A 20891-nucleotide genomic window follows, 5' to 3' on the forward strand; every position below is an offset into this window, starting at 1 on the left:
CACTTTGTGTGGTACAGCATATGTATAGCCATCAGCATAGTTTAGTGTATCATTGCAATGTATTGTAATCCTTCTTGTGGTGCGTTTTTCTTTTAAGTCAATAAACATCCTTTGTTTTTTTTAAAAATTTAGATTAGCCAATTATTTTTTCCAATGAAGGGGCAATTTAACGTGGCCAATCCACCTACTCTGCACATTTTTGGGTTGTGGGGGCGAAACCCACGCAGACACGGGGAGAATGTGCAAACTCCACACGGACAGTGACCCAGAGCCGGGATCGAACCTGGGACCTCAGCGCCGTGAGGCGGTTGTGCTAACCACTAGGCCACCGTGCTGCCCATAAACATCCTTTGTTAACTGATCACAAAATGTTTGCACTGTTCCTTCCTGGTTTGCATATCTTTGCCCTCAGTGTACCAAATTGAAAATATACACCACTAAGATAGCCTTCCAAGTTGCCCTTCTGGGTTTTGGGATACCCTCACATTTAACATCCACGGGGTTCTTAACACTACCCCTCTCAATTTTCCTCAGCATTTAACTTTCTCTCTCAGTCCTCTGCACAACACAGCATCTGCAGTCCAGAAGGGATAAGTCACCTTCATCAATGCCAGCCTGAATGGACCACAGGCTGTCAAAATGCAAGGGCATCCAAGCATGCGTCCCTTCAGGCCTCTGCTTGCACACCAAGATGTGAAGGGCAGTGGAGCGAAGAATATAGTGCCTATGCTGTCACCTTCCAGTTTATTCAGTCATTGCAGCTTCAGTAGTTCAATTTATATTCTCCCTCAATTTAAAACACCAAAAATAACCATTCGGACTGCTCAATAAGTAACAGGCGTATATGCTAGAAATGTCCCAACTTGAATCCCTGTCCTCTGCTTAATTAGCTGTCATTTAGGGGGCTAAGGAATGCGAAATCAGCCTCAACAGCTCTGGGACAGGAAGGGTACAAATTTATCACGGTGCAGAGTTCCATATCATTATGCAATGATCTCTGGCACAGAAACTATGTACATGAAATTGGGTTTTGGTGTTGAGCAAGAGCAGCACTGTCCTGGTTCAGTTATGATTAGCCTGCCACCACTGTCTGCACTCAAATATGAATAACGTCAACTTCCAGAAAGTAACTGTTACAATTTCAGAAAGGGTATGGGGCAGAAAGTGAATGTATAAAATTGTACTGCCCGCCCACTCCACTTTCCCATTATGGTGGAATGTAAGCCACTTCAGGTTTGCTCAAAAAAAACATGAGGCACTTCACATCATCCACATGATACTTCAGTGAAGGAATATTACAGTAAGATAAGGATATGGTGACATGAGTATGAGGCAGGTTACGAAGGAACAAAATATTGCAGATTCTGGAAATCAGAAATTTTAAAAAACAACACATTGGAAATAACCAGTGGGTCATGCATTTTCTGTGAAGAGGGAAACAAAGTTAATGTTTGAGATCGATGACCTTTCATCATCCATTGCACTCAAGCTTCCAGTAAGTATTTTGCTTCGCAATTGTTCAGTTCAAACATAACAGCATGCCAACAATAGTCAACATTTTCACTGCTGGCACTAAAACAGTCCGAGAAGTTAATAAAAACCATTATATAGTATTCACAACAGAGTACCAAAAGCAGTAAATATCCTACAACAGCTCAAGATCAGCTATCCAATCTGCAGGTTCAGATGGCAGCTGCAAACCATTCAAACATATGCTTTTGTGGTTCACAACCTTACATATATCCCTGGATTGCACTTCCAGGTATCTACATGTTCTTCCATTTAATATGAAGTGAAGTATTAACAGCACACAATTTCTCATAATAAGGGGCTGGTTTAGCACACTGGGCTAAATCGCTGGCTTTTAAAACAGACCAAGGCAGGCCAGCAGCATGGTTCAATTCCCGTACCAGCCTCCCCGAACAGGCGCCGGAATGTGGCGACTAGGGGCTTTTCACAGTAACTTCATTGAAGCCTACTCGTGACAATAAGCGATTTAAATTTCATTTTCATTTCCATGAAGCCTGCACTTGCTGCCAGCTCAAACATTCGTGTCTCCTGTCATTGGTTGGGAGATATCACTTTTCCTGTATCGAACCATTGAAATACAAATAAATGCTCCTCAGTGACAATAAATCTAGAAAAGGGATCATTCCCGAACAATAACTATTTGGGAGTCTGCCCAAGATTATAAATTCTTCACAAGAATGACGAGTCAGCGCAAAGTTAGTCAGGCTTCATTTTTTCAAATGAACTATGGCCTCAAGACACACAGCAAATTAAAATGTTATCCAAAATTCAAATAATGCAAAGGAATTAAGAATTTGTACTTAACACATAGAATAAGAGTGATTTGGCCACTTTGAACATGGTGTGGCTGTATGCACATTGGCGCAATTCCAAGAATTTAAGTAGCACTATTTGACTTCTTGTGACAAACAAAGAAACGGCAAATCGAGCTGTTGGCTTCAGGTGGAGCAAGCTTAGGCGATAAGGGATAGTTAGACCAGGGAATATAGGCATAATTTAGATCTCATTTTAAAATAATATATGCTGACATTTTATATTTTCATTATATATTCTTGTATCCACATTTATAATGGGAAATAGTTAAGTTTGTCATGATACTATGACGACCTCTCATTGGTGATATTGCTATAGTATATCCACAGCCAAGATAGTATAATTCCATGACAACTTTACACTGTTAGTTTCCACTATATATGTGGACACACAGGTGCATAGAAGGCTGAAAAAAAGTTTTTAGTGCATGTAGAACCTCGGAGGATGGGACTAGAAATACAGCAATCTAACTAACCTTTCATGTAATGTTTGTACTGGTGTACACATTCTAGAGTGTCACTGCATCGAGCTATTCTCTACTTTAACTGCTGCTGAGATTTCCCATTTCCTGTTAGTTTCATTTTCGTGTTCCATTCACATCTCCTCCCAATTTTGTACACACTCCATCCCCCCAAAAAAGACTTCAGATCTCTTGGTTTTAAAAAGCAAGGGTGGGAGGAGGACTGTGAATTCAGAAGCTTGCATATGATGCCTGGCCTTCAGACGTTAACAAATGAAAACAAAAGTTTGAAAAGACCACCGACTCCCACACAGTCATGGTGTCTGGGGAATCCTCTGACCCATCAGCAGCTGCCTGCCGGGAGATGTTTTGAAAACATAAAAAGGTAAAAACCTGAGACCAACTAGGAAGAATAATCTGTGTATTTCCTCAGAGCCCCTTAGGCAATCAAAACAAGTCCAGAAGACCACACTGACCATATTTATATCACCCGGCATTTCACCTACCTTTTATGAGACTTTTTTCTCATGTTTGCCAACCCACATTCCTCACACCCACTCACTATTCAACCATCCTTCCACTCCACCCAGTTCAGGAAGGCAAAATGATGACTTCCATGACCTTTTCTGCATTCTAACAGGAGCTTTAGCACATCAATAGCTTCCAGCCTACAGCTAGCTCGGTAGTTACAAGAACTCAATTGAACTGGAAAATTGCTTAACACAGCCTGTAATCTCAGTCAACGAAACTGCACTTTCTGATACAAGTCAAGAGTTGGGCCACAAATCAAATTGATCTTCTTTCTAATAAATAAGACCACAAACTGAAGACTGCTGCATGCAGCTAAAATTTAAAATGCACAATTATATTGGAAACCAGCTTACACTGGCATGGTCCTTTAGGGAAGGAAATCTGCAGTCTTCACCTGGTCTGGCCTACATGTGGCTCCAGATCCATAGCAATGTGGTGCCTTTTAAATGTCCTCTGACATAGCCTAGCAAGCAACTCAGTTGTAGCAAACCCCACTCCAAAGTCAATAAAAAGGAAATAGACCAGAGACCACCCAGCATCGACCTAGGCACTGGAAATTAATTTTAAATTTAGAATACCCAATTATTAATTTTTCCAATTAAGGAGCAATTTAGCATGTCAATCCACCTAACCTGCACATCTTTGGGTTGTGGGGTAAAACCCACAGGCACTGGAAATTACAACAGCAAACCCAGCCTTGTTGACCTTGCAATATCCTCCTCACTAACACCTGGGGGCTTGTGCCAGAATTGGGAGAGCTGTCTCACAGACCAATTAAGCAACAGCCCAAAATAGTCAATATCTTCATACCTCAGATAATGCCCAAGGCACCATCATCACCATCCCTGGGTACGTCCTGTCCTACCAGCAGGGTAGACCCAGAAGAAGTGGTGGCACAGTGATATACAGTTGGGAGGGTGTTGCCCTGAGAGTACTCAGCATCAACTCCAGACACCATGAAATTTCATGGTTTCAAGTCAAACATGGGTAAAGAAACCTCCTGATTACCACATATCGTCCACCATCAGCTGATGAATCCTCCATGTTGAACAGCACTTGGAGAAAGCACTGAGGGTGGCAAGGGCACAGAATATACTCTGGGCGTCAATGTCCATCACCAAGAGTGGTGGGAAGCACCAGTACCGATCTAGCCCTAAAGCTGCGAGACTGGATCTGTAACAGGTGGTATGTGAAACAAGAAGGAAAAACATACTGGACCTCATACTAACCAACCTGCCTGCCGTAGATGCAGCTGTCCATGACAGTAACGGTAGGAGTGACCATGCACAGTCCCCAAGGGGTTGGATTAGCACAGTGGGCTAAACAGCTAATGCAGAACAAGACCAGCAGCGCGGGTTCAATTCCCGTACCGGCCTCCCCAAACATGTGCGGGAATGTGGTGATTAGGGACTTTTCACAGTAACTTAATTAAAACCCATTTGTGACAGTAAGTGATTATTATTATTATTTAAGGAGACAACGTCCCGTCTTCACATTGAGGACACTCTCCATTGCATTGTACAGCATTACAATCGTGCTAAATGGGACTGATTCAAAACAGATCTAGTAACTCAAGACTGGGCATCCATGAGGCGCTGTCGGCCATCAGCAACAGCAGAATTGTACTCAACCACAATCTGTAACTTGGTGGCCCGGCATAGTCCCCAACTCTACCATTACTACCAAGCAAGGGGATCAACCCAGGTTCAATGAAGAGTGCAGGAGGGCACGCCGGAAGCAGCACCAGGATAAAATGAGGTCTTATCCTGCTGAAGCTCCAACACAGGACTACTTGCATGCCAAAGAACATAAGCAGCAAGTGATAAGAGCTAAGAAATGCCTCAACCAACTGATCAGATCTAAGCTCTGCAGTCCTGCCACATTCAGTCGTGAATGGTGGTGTGCAATTAAACAACTCGCTGGAGGTGGCTCCTCGAATTTCCCCATCCTCAATAATGGAGGACTCCAGCACATCTGTGCAAAAGACAATAACTTTAGCCAGAAGTGCCGAGTGGATGATCCGTCTCCTCCAGAGATCCCAGCATCCCAGATGCCAATTCGATTCACCCCACATATCACCTGCAAGCCTTGTTCATGCCCAGCACCACTATGGCCCTTCACCTTGTCACACAATGAAAAATATGATTGTGGAAGGAAGCAAAAAAATCTAGAAATTGACTCTTAATTGCGTGATGCTGCGTAACACCTCCCAAAAAGAGAATGCAAGATGGTCAAGGAAGAACAAACTTAGAGTTCTCCAAAATCTTTCATAACCTTCACATATGGTAGCATGGTGGTTAGCATCAATGCTTCACAGCTCCAAGTTCCCAGGTTCGATTCCCGGCTGGGTCACTGTCTGTGTGGAGTCTGCACGTCCTCCCCGTGTGTGCGTGGGTTTCCTCCGGGTGCTCCGGTTTCCTCCCACAGTCCAAAGATGTGCAGGTTAGGTGGATTGGCCATGCTAAATTGCCCGTAGTGTAAGGTTAATGGGGGGATTGTTGGGTTACGGGTATACGGGTTACGTGGGTTTAAGTGGGGTGATCATTGCTCGGCACAACATCGAGGGCCGAAGGGCCTGTTCTGTGCTGTACTGTTCTATATATCCCAAAGCAACTATAGCCAAGTAATTTTCTTTGAAATGCAATCATTGTTGTTTAATTGCCAAACAAGAAAGGTTCCACAAAACATGAATGTTTTTTTCGGTGAGGGCAAGCAGCACCAGGGGATGGCACGTTAGCTGAGGGGATAACACGGTCCAAGACGCCAGAGGAACTCCCATGTTTTTATAATAGTATCATGGAATCATTAACGTCCACCCAAACAGGCAGAGATAATGCTTTAGTATAATGTTTCATCAGAAGAATACTACCTCTGAGAATGTAGAACTCCCTAAGCACTTAACTTGTAGTGTCTGCCTGCATTAGAAAAGACAACTGCATAATTCACAACTAACTCGAGTGTTAATCCTGATATTCAGGAAAGTTACATTCAATATCTTCCATTAATTATGCATATGTAACACATTTGTGTGGTAAATTATTAAATTGATTGGCAGAGGAGGAGTTTGGTTGAAACGGAGCTCTTTAATATGCTGTGGCACATTGTAATATCTGCAATGTTAAAGGCACTTCCTTGAGTTTTAAGATATGAGATCTGAGTGGTAGAGTTAAGACAAATTTGCAGAGAAATTCCTGGCTCTTCAGATTGTTGTGATTGCTTGCCACGCAGCAGTCAATTGGAACATGTCTAATTTCATATTTAAATATATCCCCTCTTTTTTTGAAAATCTTTTTATTGGCGTTTCTCATTTATAAACAGTTGTTACTTTATACATTACATTTTTCTTGTCTGTGCTAGTTTACTTTATTTTCCAGAGAGGTTTGTTTTGTCCTTCATTTGACTAACTATGTACATTTTGCTGCCCTCTGGATCGGTCTATGACATCCCCCCCCCCCTTGCTCTTCTCTTGTGGTTTCCCCACTCCCCCCCCCCTCCCAGGTTGCGCAGTCCTTTGGTTCTTGATCCTTTTTTTTTCCTGACTTACTCCTTGTTGCTGGCCTCGAACAGGTTTTGGAGCAGGCTGACGAACTGCCCCCAAGTATCTAGGAAGCCTTCCTCTGACCCTCGGATGGCGTACTTAATCTTCTCCAGGTGGAGAAATTCCGAGAGGTCAGCGAGCCAGTCTGCAGCTTTGGGTGGTGCTGCCGATCGCCAACCGAGCAGGATTCTCCGGCGTGCAATTAGGGAAGCGAAAGCAAGGGCACTGACCCCCTTCCCCATGTGTAGCTCCTGCTGCTCCGATACCCCAAAAATTGCCAAAATTGGGCATGGCTTTACCCTCACAACCTTGGACATTGCCTCGGAGAAGGCTGTCCTCGTAGAAAGCTGTCCAGAACACAGCAAGCTTGAGGCAAGCATGTGGGTGTGGTTAACCAGGCCCCTCTGGCACCGCTCACATTTGTCCACCTCTGGGAAGAACCTGCTCATTCGGGTTCTGGTCTGGTGCGCTCTGTGCACCACTTTGAACTGCATTAGGCTTAGCCTCACGCAGGAGGAGATATCCCCTCTTTTTAACCAGGTTGAAAGAGGTGGCCCCAGTGGCCAACAAGATAAGAACTCTGATGCTGATTCTCCAATGGGAAAGCAAAATTGAAGCTGTGCAAATATTTTAAGGGCCGAGTTCAAGGCTGTTCAACATACAGGCAGTACTGTGAGTTGGAGCAAAAACAGAAAGTAACACTGAGCAGGAGGGCATGCGTTCAACTCCAGTACATTTAGTTCCTGATCTCGCTAGCCACTTCAGCAGATGCCAGATGGAGTCACAACCATTTCCTACAGCACGAGAAAACAGGTTGGGTTCTTTGCAAATATTAGCACCTGATGTGAAGATTTAAGGATTGGTAGGACCCCAATCCAGCATTCTACAACCATTTCAGTCACCTAATCATGGGAAAGACATCACAGCCTTTCAGAAAGCAGAGGGAAGCTAGAACAATTCCAGGACTCAGAATTAAATTGCAAAAGGGAATTTTTTGATTTTCAGGATTAGGATTAGGAACACCAGAGCAGGTCAAATTGCTTCCTGTGAAGGGGAAAGATTTATTTTACAAAAAGTCAGAAAATATGGAATAATAGGAGCCAGGAAGATTTATGGAATAGATTACCAAGAAATCTATTGAAACAGACAATGCAACTTGACTCATTGGATAATTAGTGTTTGGAAAAGAAATTAGGTGTTATGATTGATCAATTTCAAAAGGTAGGGCGTCTGATTCCCAGAAAGGTACTCGTTTTTGCAGGGCCTTTATAATAATGTGATAAGAAATTGAAGCAATATTCGATGAAGCTCCTCAAGCCTGCTCCACAATTCAATAATGACTAATCTGACTGTGCCCTAACCCCTCCTTCCTACCGTACCCACTCCCCTCCCCACTATTATCCTGTCCCTCCGAGCGCCTGAATGGGTCACAGGCAGAATTCAGGAGCCAAGCCTTTAAGGGACAGTTGGGTTTGAGTATGCACTTTTCATTAGGTGTGGAAACTCCTTGTGGTGCCTATGGTAACCATGTAGACTGTTCGCCATATTCCCAAAACCCACAACGCCTAATGACTTGTTTTTTTACAGCATCTTTAACACAGCCAAAAATTCCAAGGCTCCTCACAGGAACCCCATCAAGCATAATTTGAGACAGAGCCACATCGAGAGATATTGGAATTGGTGACAGAGAGTATTTTTTAAATCTCAAGATTCTCAATCTCAAATGAGCAGGGAGATAAGGCAGAGTTATATAAATTCTTGATTAACAAAAGGGAATGAAAGGTTATCGGTGATACACAGAAGTTACAATCAGATCAGCCGTAATCTTATTGAATGACAGAGCAGCCTACTTTTGCTCCTAATTCGTATGTTGAGAGATTTACAGAGTAAATTCCACAGTTTAAGAGCCTAGAAAGCTGAAGACACGAATGGAAGAACAATGAAAACCAAGGATGCCCGAGCGGCCAGAACTGTGGAGATTCTGAAGATGATTTTGGGATATGGAGACGTAAGGCCATAGAGATTGAAAACCAAAAATAATTTTAAAGAGGTATTGCTTAACCAGAGGCCAATGTCATTCAGCAAGCATAGAGCAAAACGGATATGGACAGTAGGATTTTGGTTAAGTTCAAGTTTGTGGACTGTGGAAGGTGAGGCCAGCTTGGAGAGCACTGAAGTAGTCTAATATTAGAGGTAGAAAAAGGCACAGATGAGCCACAGAGATCATGGATGAAGAGTGGTGGTTACAGAGGTGGAAGTAGATGGTCTTGGCAATGGATGGAAGCTCAGTTCAGTGTAAAATGGATCACAAAAGTCTGCTCAACCTCATCAGTGGCAAGAGAGGAGGATAGGGTTGATGGCTGGAGAATTAAGTTAGTGACAGGTCTGAAGGCAATGATTTCAATTCTACCCAATATTTCGCTGGAGGGAATTTAAGCTCAACTTGGCCTGGTTATGAGACAAATCAGACAGTGATTGGGTGCAGAGAGATGATGGTGAATTTATGTTGTGTGGCATAAATGCAAATTGGGAAACTTATGTTTTTGCATGATGTTCATGGTTTTGCATGGTCTACAGTAATCTATTTATTAAACAGCTGGTTGCGCTCCATTACTGTAGACCATGCAAAACCATGAACATCATGCAAAAACATAAGTTTCCCAACATAAGATACACAAATATACAAACCAGGGTGATGGATTTAGAGGTTGTGTTTCCATGATGCACCAATGCCCTCTGTGTCCTTCTAGTTGGTGGGGGTTTGGGAGTGCACTGTTGGAAGTTATATGGGCCTAATGTCTGCAGAAAGCTGTATAGTGCAACCCCAAACCCCCACCAACTAGAAGGACACAGAGGGCATTGGTGCATCATGGAAACACAACCTCTAAATCCATCACCCTGGTTTGTATATTTTTCAACCATTCCTTCATCGTAGCTAGGTTAAATTCTGCATCTTCCTACATAACAGTATTGTGGGTGTGCCTGAACCACATGGACTGGAGCAGCTCACGTCCCTATAACATTCTCAAGGGCAATAAGTAACACTATAATGTAAACACCCTGGAATTAATATATATTTTTTTAAAACAAAATTGATTTTAACTGAGCCAGAGGTCTTGAGTAAGCCACAGAGTACAGTACCAGCAGCACAGATAATTTTACCCACCACCCATAGCAAGATGAAGCAAAGCACCACTCCAGTCAGTGGCATTTTCAGCACCCCACATTCCTCCCCACTCCCAAGGAAAATAAACAGATATCTATTCCCCAACCTAATCCAAATGGCACACTCCAACAATACAAAGTGGGAGTCTCATGAATGTGAGCCTTTCACAACAATGTTAATGTACCCAAACATTTCCTGTCTTTATTGTGCATCTTTATTCAAGTACGGGCAGCACGATAGCACAAGTGGCAAGCACTGTTGCTTCACAGCACCAGGATCCCAGGTTCGATTCCCCGCTGGGTCACTGTTTGTGCAGAGTCTGCACATTCTCCTCATGCCTGCATGGGTTTCCTCCCAACAGTCCAAAGACGTGCAGGTTAGATGGATTGGGCATGCTAAATTGCCCTTAGTGTCCAAAAAGGTTAGGCGGGGTTATTGGGTTACGGGAATAGGGTGGAAGTGAAGGCTTAAGTGGGTTGGTGCAGACTCGATGGGTTGAACGGCCTCCTTCTGCACTGTATGGTCTATGTACAAGGAGATTGTTGGGAGTCTTTCAACTAGATAGGTTATACAACTGATATGACGAAACTACACTACATCACATGAATGACTTAATCTATGCTAATATTAATTGAATCCCTTTACGCTGATATCATGGATTTGCCTGAAGCACAATATTCAAAACAACCTCAGAGAGACAAAGACCATCAGCCTTCATCAGAATTCTCTGATTGTTTGATCTTTAACAAGAGTCTGGAAGGGGGATTCAGACAAGGTATTCAGAGGGAAGACCAGATTGAGCCAACAAGGACACTACTTGCTGGGATTCCTTGCATTAACAGCCAACACAGATGCAGCTCGACAGGTTTGCTGCGAATCCATAGTGACCACAACATCACAGAAAAGGCTCTTCAGTTTGGAATCATGATAAAAATAAGAGGGTGAATGGATCAAAAACACATCCTTACTAGCTAGGTGTTTCCTTCCCGGTTCATTAGTTATTATGGAGGAAAGCAGACTATTTCACATGGAGTTTTTAAAATCATGCCACTGTTGGGAGAGGCCAGATATCTCACCCCAGACAATAAGAAATTGTATTCTTGCAGCATTGTTTCCTTTACCAGATTATAAATGGCACTATTAAAAGAAGTATTTTTCTGATACTGTCACGTCTGGATGCTTCTAGCATTTTGCAACTTTCAATGTCGGTTCTTTTTACTGCCATTAGTTACTTCAAATACATCCTCGAGGTCAGAAGCTTAATACATAGTTTGTACAGCACCGAAACAGGCCATTCAATCGAACTGGTCTATGCCAGTGTAAGTACACCACACCAGCCCCTCCCACCTGATCAGGACATTCTTCTATTCTTCTCTCATTAAACAATGTAACATAGAACATAGACCAGTACAGCACAGAACAGGCCCTTCGGCCCTCGATGTTGTGCCGAGCAATGATCACCCTACTCAAACCCACGTATCCACCCTATACCCGTAACCCAACAACCCCCCCCCCCCCCCAACCCCAACCTTACTTTTTTAGGACACTACGGGCAATTTAGCATGGCCAATCCACCTAACCCGCACATCTTTGGACTGTGGGAGGAAACCGGAGCACCCGGAGGAAACCCACGCACACAGAGGGAGGACGTGCAGACTCCACACAGACAGTGACCCAGCCGGGAATCGAACCTGGGACCCTGGAGCTGTGAAGCATTTATGCTAACCACCATGCTACCCTGCTGCCCCGATGCCTACAATGTAACCTACAATGCAACTAGAGTGGCAATTGAATCAACATCCTGGGGGCTACCATTGGCCAGAAACTGAACTGGACTAGCCATAGATATACTGTGGCTACTATATACAAGGCTCAAGTTAAGAGTGTAATGGAATACTCTCCACTTGTCTGGATCAGTGTAGCTCCAAAAGCTTAAGAAGCTGGACACCATCCAGGCCAAAGCTGTTATTTGGTTGTTTGTCCTTTCTCCACCATCAATGCACAGTAGCAGCCATGTGCACCATCTACAAGATGCAGGAACTCACCAAGGTTCCTCAGGCAGCACCTTCCAACCCACGACCACAACTATCTAGGACATGGGGAGCAAATTCATGAGAACCGCCACCTGCACGTTTTTCTCCAACCACTCACCTTCCTGACAACTGTATCGCCATTCCTTCACTGTCACTCTGTCATAATCCTAGAACTACATCCCTCACATCACTGAGTGTACCAGCACCACATGGACTGCAGCAGTTCAAGCAATCAGCTCACCACTGCCTTCTCAAGGACAATTAATGCAGTCTTAGCAGGCGATGCACACATTCCTTGAATTACTTTTTTTTTAAATCCCAACGGTAAAACTCCAAACTGGCTCCCAGTGTCATCATCGGTCACGTTTACCAGTCCTCAGACAACACATCCAAGGTTCCCAAACAAACTTAGAATGATACAGCGCAGGAAGGGCCATATGGTTTTATAATAATCTTTATTAATCTTTAAAAGTAGGCTTACATTGGCGGGGACGGTATCGAAGGCTTACATTAAAACTGCAATGAAGATACTGTGAAAAGCCCCTAGTCGCCACATTCCAGCTCCTGTTCGGGTATACAGAGGAAGAATTTAGAATGTCCAATTCACCCAACAGAATGCCTTTCGGGACTTGTGGGGGGAAACCGGAGCACCTGGAGGAAACCCACGCATTCACAGCGAGAACATGCAGACTCCGGACAGACAGCCGGGAATCAAATGTGGGACCCTGAAGCTGTGAAGGTTCAGTGTACCTGTGCTAACCCTGATAGAGCAACCCAGTTCACCTCGCTCTCCTGCTTTCCCTGAAGGCCTATAAAATTATTCCCTTCAAGTATTTATCCAACTTTCTTTTCAAAGTTACTCCTGAATCCACTTCCATCAGCCTTCAGGCAGTACATTCCAGAGCACAACAGTTCACTGTGTAACATTTCTTTCACACAAGACATTAAACTGAGCTTCCATCTGTCCTCTCAGGTTGGTGCAAAATATCGTAAGGCCCTGCTCAAAGAGCAGGGGGTACCTCAGTATCTAATCACTCAATCAACATCATTAAAACTTTGTTTGGTCATTGCCGTTTGTAGGTGTTTGGTCATTGCTGTTTGTAGGAGTTTTTTTATGTGAAAATTGTCAGCTGTGTTTTCTACATTACAACATACTTCATTGGCCTTTCATTAATGACTTGGATGAGGGAGTTGAAGGGTGGGTCAGTAAATTTGCAGACGATACGAAGATTGGTGGAGTAATGGATAGTGAGGAGGGCTGTTGTCGGCTGCAAAGAGACAGATAGGATGCAGAGCTGGGCTGAGAAGTGGCAGATGGAGTTTAACCCTGAAAAGTGTGAGGTTGTCCATTTTAGAAGGATAAATATGAATGCTGAATACAAGGTTAACGGTAGGGTTCTTGGCAATGTGGAGGAGCAGAGAGATCTTGGGGTCTATGTTCCTAGATCTTTGAAAGTTGCCACTCAAGTGGATAGAGCTGTGAAGAAGGCCTATGGTGTGCTAGCGTTCATTAGCAGAGGGATTGAATTTAAGAGCCGTGAGGTGATGATGCAGCTGTACAAAATCTTGGTAAGGCCACATTTGGAGTACTGTGTGCAGTTCTGGTCGCCTCATTTTAAGGAGGATGTGGAAGCCTTGGAAAAGGTGCAAAGGAGATTTACCAGGATGTTGCCTGGAATGGAGAGTAGGTCTTACGAGGAAAGGTCGAGGGTGCTCGGCCTTTTCTCAGTAGAACGGAGAAGGATGAGGGGCGACTTGTTAGAGGTTTATAAGATGATCAGGGGAATAGATAGAGTAGACAGTCAGAGACTTTTTGCCTGGGGACATAAATTTAAGGTGAATGGTGGAAGATATAGGGGGCATGTCAGAGGTAGGTTATTTCCCCAGAGAGCAGTGAGGGCATGAAATGCACTGCCTGTGGAAGTAGTTGAATCGGAAACATTAGGAACCTTCAAGCGGCTATTGGATCGGTACGTGGATTACAGTAGGATGACGGGGTGTAGATTAATTTGTTCGTAATCTCGGTCAAAAGTTTGGCACAACATCGTGGGCCGAAGGGCCTGTTCTGTGCTGTATTTTTCTATGTTCTATTGCTGGGCAGCTCGTTGGGCAGTGGTTAGCACTGCTACCCCACAGTGCCGAGGACCCGGGTTCGATCCTGGCCCCAGTCACTGTCCACGTGGAGTGTGCACATTCTCCCTGTGTCATGGGCGGCACAGCGGCGCAGTGGTTACCACTACTACCTCACGGTGCCGAGGACCCGGGTTCAATCCCGGCCCTAGTTGCACATTCTCCCTGTGACATGTGAGGCACAGTGGTTAGCACTGCTACCTCACAGCGCCATGGACCCGGTTTTGATCCCAGCCCCAGGTCACTGTCTGTGTGGAGTTTGCACATTCATCCAAAACGATGTGCAGGATAGGTGGATTGGCCACACTAAATTGCCCCTTAATTTGAAAAACATTGGGTACTCTAAATTTAAAAAAAACATTCTCCTCGTGTCTGCGTAGGTCTCAACCCCCACAACACAAAGATGTGCAGGGTAGTTGAATTGGCGACTATAGAGTAGTGTCCAGTACCTGGATGGGGGAGGGGAAGGTGTCGGATATCTACCAGGAGCTGTAGGAGGCGGAGGAAACCCTGGTGGAGGCACTTAAAGGCAAGTGGGAGGAGGAGTAAGGAGGGGAGTTAGAGCCGGGACTACGGGCAGAAGCCCTAAGTAAGGTCAATTCCTCCTCATCATGTGCCAGACTCAGTCTAATACAGTTTAAAGTGGTTTACCAGGCACACATGACGGCGGCAAGGATGAGCAAGTTTTTTGGGGTAGAAGTGCAGGGAGCCCAGCATACCACGTCCATATGTTTTGGCATGCCCGAAGCTGGAGGGGTTCTGGCAGGGGTTTGCCAGGGCAATGTCCAAGGTGCTAGTCCAGAGGTGGCGATCTTTGGAGTGTCAAAAGACCCGGGAGTTCAGGGAGTGAAAGAGGCAGACGTCCTGGCCAATGCCACCCTGGTAGCCCGGAGACGGATCCTGTTATTGTGGAGGGACCCGAAGCCCCCGAGTGTAGAGACCTGGGTTAGTGACATGGCTGGGTTTCTCAGCCTTGAGAAAATAAAGTTTGCCTTAAGAGAATCAATGTTAGGGTTCTCCCGGAGGTGGCAGTCGTTCGTCGACTTTCTTGGGAAAACTTAATTTAAAATATCGGCAGTAGCAGCTTTCCGTTGCACTGTTAATGTTTAAGGCCTATTGTTCATTTTCTGTTTTTGTTATAAAATTTTACAAATACTTCAATAAAATTTTTTTTTTTTTTTTTTTTTTAAAGAATTGGGGACTCTAAATGGTCCCTTAATTGGAAAAAAAGGATTGGGTATTCTAAATTTATTTTTTAAAAGAATCAATCATTGCTGAGTGCAACTCCTGAACACATCTAACGGTCTGCTCCACAGAGTTCGGAGAGATTCTCTTGAGCTATGTACAACCCACCCGCACTGTAACACAATAGAATCATTAAAAAAAATTTAGAGTACCCAATTATTTTTTTTCCCCAATTAAGGGGCAATTTAGCATGGCTAATCCACCTATCCTGTACATCTTTGGGTTGTGGGGGTGAGACTCACGCAGTGTAGCCACCTGGGGTGGCCACGTCCCGATTACAAAATGGACACTTGCAGAGAATGAAGGGAAAAACGGACAATGCTGAGAAAGCAAGCAGGTGCAAGGTTTGTCTGTTGATTGGAGTTTGCAGCTCCCAGACAAGACCGATACTGCAAAACCATCAGCATACTAAAGAGCCATCTCTGGGGACAAAAGAAACATTTAGGTAAACGATACCAAAGCAGACACCCCGGCGCCAGACGAGACTAGAACAAAGCAGGCCAATGGCCATCTAGGGCCCGCCCAGCAATCAGGGTAGCTACCCATTTATTGAAAGAAATCGATACCAATGATCAGGATATGGTCCGATTAATTGGGACCAAGTTCAAGGACCGCCCAAAAGCACGTTGGGTATAAGAAGCCCCCAAGAGAGAATCGTTCTTCTTGGCCTTGGCTCTCAACGACGAGAGGCCTGCCTAGCAGCTGCACCAGAACAAATAATTCCAAAGTCAATGCACGCTACGAGATAGACGCTCCTAGCTACTATTCCGTACCAGCTCGACCCCAGCAACCTCAGAACCAGACAACGGCCATTGTTCCTCTGACTGAGTGGGCGCCCAAAGCTAAGTACAGGCTTTAGTAGTAGTGGTAGTTTAGTTGGTAGAGTTTGTGCATGAGTATAATTAAGTGTGTGTGTAAATAAATTAGCATTGATTTTGAACTTACTAACTGGTGTATCGAGTCTTTGATCAGTATTCGGTTTTGAACCTTATGGCGGTATCGAAAGATACCTGGCGACTCTTGAGCAAACGTAATTAGAATTAAGGAAGGTGACCATATTAACCGCCATAAACAGAGCCAATTAAAGAGTGAACACAACGAGCAACAGCAGACATGGGGAGAATATGCAAACTCCACACAGACAGTGACTTGGGGCCGGGATCGAGTCCGGGTCCTCGAAGCCATAAGGCAACAGTACTGATCACTGTGCCACCATACCGCCCAACACAATAGAATCATAAGGAATATGCAACCCACAGAGTTTTTAAAAATAAATTTAGAGTACCCAATTCATCTTTCCAATTAAGGGGCAATTTGGCGTGGCCAATTCACCTACCTTGCACATCTTTGGGTTGTAGGGGCGAAACCCACGCAAACACGGGGAGAATGTGAAACTCCACACGGACAGGGACCCAGAGCCGGGATCGAACCTGGGACCTTGGCGCCGTGAGGCAGCAGTGCTAACCACTGCACCACCGTGCTGCCTGCAACCCACAGAGTTAATAAGCCAAGATCAAGTAGGTTTACAAGAAATAAATTATGACAATTTGAAATGTTTTGTAATGTTTCTTTTCGATATTTTATGAATAAAGTATATTTTTGCAAAAAGGTAGAGTCATCAGCCAAGCTGTTTTGATTAACAGTACACTTATGGAATCACGGATGGCAATTATCTACTTGAATGACATGAATAATACTGCTCGGTTCTTTGAGCAATTGGCGCACATTATATCCACATCCAAGACCACCACTATACTTTCTTATGCTCATTCTCCACCAAACCTACATGCCCATTCATGTACCCCTCCATCCATATGCATTGTTACCAACTCAACCTCAGTTGTTTTTTTAAACTCACTGTGGCCTGGCCTGCCCCATACTCCTTTGTCTGTTACTTCTCAATCTACCTTAATCATTCTTACTTCTTAATCTACCTTAACCCACATCCCCAAAAGCCATATTTACCTAGTTTTTTTATGCCACCTCTCCCCCCCGTGGATGGGTTATGGGTGTAACCATATCCTCACATTTTCCAGCACTGTCATTGTTCTGCCCCAATCCCCTGCTCATGACCTTCACTCTCTTTGACTATTGTTACTCGTGCCCATGTTTTTCTGGTCTTCACTCGACTTGCTCCAGTCTAGCACCTAGCCCACATCCTAGTCCTAACTGCATATCCTATCCTAACCTCCACAATCTCACTCATCCAAAAAAAATCCAACCTCTTTAACTAGATTGCACTCCCTACCACCAACAAAATACTTCACACTCTAATCTAGCCTTTACACACCCCAAACTCTCATCTTCAACCCAAAATATATCACACCACATCAGTCAGCTCCTAAAATATCCACCCACTTTAATTCTTCACCCAAATATTCACTCACTCCACTGTAGCACTGAAGGTTGACATATGGCAACTCAGTACCAACTTCACCCTCGCAGCATCACATCAAGCACACACACATCCAGACTGTTGGATATCCTATTCCTGCTGTGCAGCTCATAAGTACACCACACCCTCCACTCAGGCACTAACATATTCCAACTACTCTCTTAGCCCTAAAACATATATCCCATCCCATTTACAATTCCCCAAACTATCCAATACCACTGTCATCACAATACCCTACACCCATCCCATTTTGCACACCTCCAATGCCCTCCACCTCCAATGCCCTCCACCTCCAATGCCCTCCACCTCCAATGCCCTCCACCTCCAATGCCCTCCACCTCCAATGCCCTCCACCTCCAATGCCCTCCACCTCCAATGCCCTCCACCTCCAATGCCCTCCACCTCCAATGCCCTCCACCTCCAATGCCCTCCACCTCCAATGCCCTCCACCTCCAATGCCCTCCACCTCCAATGCCCTCCACCTCCAATGCCAATTCCCTCCACACCCAGCAACCCCCCAATGCCCTCCACCTCTAATGCCCCCAATTCCCTCCACTCCCAGCAACCCCCCAATGCCCTCCAACCCCAGCAACCCACCCATGCCCTCCACCCCCCATAACCCCCCAATGCCCTCCAAACCCAGCAACCCCCCAATGCCCTCCAAACCCAGCAACCCCCCCAATGCCCTCCAAACCCAGCAACCCCCCAATGCCCTCCAAACCCAGCAACCCCCCCAATGCCCTCCACCCCCAGCAACCCCCCCAATGCCCTCCACCCCCAGCAACCCCCCAATGCCCCCCGCCCCCCACACCCCCCCATGCCCTCCAACCCCAGAAACCCCCCCAATGCCCTCCAACCCCAGCAACCCCCCCAATGCCCTCCAACCCCAGCAACCCCCCCAATGCCCTCCACTCCCAGCAACCCCCCCAATGCCCTCAAACTCCAGCAACCCACCCCAATGCCCTCCACCCCCAGCAACCCCCCCAATGCCCTCCACCCCCAGCAACCCCCCCAATGCCCTCCACGACCCCCCCCCAATGCCCTCCAACCCCAGCAACCCCCCCAATGCCCTCCACCCCCACACAACCCCCCAATGCCCCCCACCCCAATACTCTCCACGCCCAGCAAACCCCGCCCCCCCCCAAAAAGGCCTCCCCAGATGTCGCCGCCCCTCCTCCCCCTGATCCTTACCGTGCCTCCGTCCTTGATAATGATTTTCTTGGCCAGCAGGACGCTGCGGTTTAGCCGCTTCTTTTTCTTCCCTTGGGTCATTTTTCGCTCACGCGGCCCCAGCCGGCCCGACCCGCCTCATCGCCATAGAAACGGCCAGAGCAGACGGGCGCCAAAAACCCCGGCCGCCATCTTCCGAACACAGCCGCCGCCTCAACCGAACCCCACAGGCCGTCCAATCACGAGCCACGTACGCGCCGCCCGCGCCACCGCCGGGGCCTTGCGTGTCTGCGTCCCGTGCCGCAGCCTAACCTGCTGGTACGCCGTCCCAGACCCGCCCTCCTTCACTTCTATTGGTCCACGCTGATCACGCAATGCCATGGATTCTAATCGGTCATCAGGGACGCCAATCAATGAGAAACCTGCCAATCGCCCCTTGACAGGATAGTGGTCAGCAACGTTAGTGAAACGTCATCGGGTGAGTACGTCACATGCCCGCCATTTTGGTAAAGGAAATGTTTTCTAATGGGAAAGGGCCTGGTCTTTCTCAGGGGCTCATCTCACCTGGTTTTCTGACACCTTTCACATCCACCTGAGAGGACTGATCGAATAACGCGAGCCACAAAAATATATTTTTTACATTTAGAGTATCCAGTACATTTTTTTCCAATTAAGGGGCAATTTAGAGTGGCCAATCCACCTACCCTGCACATCTTTGGGTTGTGGGGGCGAAACCCACGCAAACACGGAGAATGTGCAAACTCCACACGGACAGTGACCCAGGTTTGACCTCGGTGCCGTAAGGCAGATGTGCTAACCACTGTGCCACCATGCTGCCTTCTAGCCACAGACTGCATGAAAACCTCATCACATCTGCCAGCCACTGTTTGAGAAGACACTGTATGAGAAACTAGAACCCGAGGGCACAGCCTCAGGCTAAAGGGATGACCGTTTGAAATCGAGATGAGGAGAAATTTCTTCAGCCAGAGGGTGGTGAATCTGTGGAACTCATTGCTGCAGAAGGCTGTGAAGGCCGAGTCACTGAGTTTCTTTAAGACAGTGATAGATGGGTTCTTGATTAATAAGGGGACCAGGAGTTATAGGCAGAAGGCACGAGAATGGGGATGAGAAACATATCAGCCATGATTGAATGGTAGTGCAGACTCGATGGGCCAAGTGGCCTAATTCTGCTCCTATGTCTTATGGTGTCTTATGGTCTTGGAATTCTACAAATTTGTGTCATAGAGTGGAGGTCATCTATTAGTACTCTTGCTCAACCCAACTGAACAGATTAACATTTTAATCTGAGTGTGACAGTATCTAATAACCAATGCCAACTCATACAGTTCAATGTCCATACCCTCAAGAGTTATTACACTGCGTCTATTTGGGAAGCAATTTTAAATGTGGTAGAAGTTTGGAACTCTTCTGGAAACAGCAACTGATGCTAAATCAATTGTTAACTTCAGAGACAGCACACGGCACAGTGGCTCGCACTGCTGGCTCATGGCGCCATGGTCCTCGGTCCCATCCCGGCTCTCCGTCAATGTCCATGTGGAGTTTGCATATTCTCCCCGTGTTTCCGTGGGTTACGCCCCCACAACTCAAAGATGTGCAGGCTAGGTGGGTTGGCCACACTAAATTAATTGATGGGTTGGTAAATATTGAGGAGGATAGCCTTCGATTACAGGAGGATATGGATGTGCTGGTCAGATGGGCTGATCAGTGACAAGTGGAACTTAATAGGGATAATTGTGAGGTGATGCACTCGGGCAGGATAAACAAGGCAAAGGAATACATGATAAACAGCAGGACCCTGGGAAGCACCAAGGATCAGAGGGACTTCGGTGTGCATGTATACCGGTTCCTTACAGTAGCAG

General features: G+C 45.8%; 1 protein-coding gene across 1 annotated transcript in view; it reads right to left on the bottom strand.

Annotated features, from left to right (window-relative positions):
• The window catches only part of LOC119953624 (hippocampus abundant transcript 1 protein-like), an 86075-nt gene extending 66765 nt beyond the window's left edge, over positions 1–19310 (bottom strand). Inside the window, exon 1 of the mRNA XM_038778074.1 lies at positions 19033–19310. Coding sequence (XP_038634002.1) covers positions 19033–19113 — 81 coding nt within the window. The 5' untranslated portion in view covers positions 19114–19310. The remainder of the gene's footprint in view (positions 1–19032) is intronic.
• Positions 19311–20891: the final 1581 nt, after the last annotated feature.

This window comes from Scyliorhinus canicula, chromosome 18 (genome assembly GCF_902713615.1).
Source record: "Scyliorhinus canicula chromosome 18, sScyCan1.1, whole genome shotgun sequence".
In the NCBI taxonomy this organism is placed as follows: Eukaryota; Metazoa; Chordata; class Chondrichthyes; order Carcharhiniformes; family Scyliorhinidae; genus Scyliorhinus; species Scyliorhinus canicula.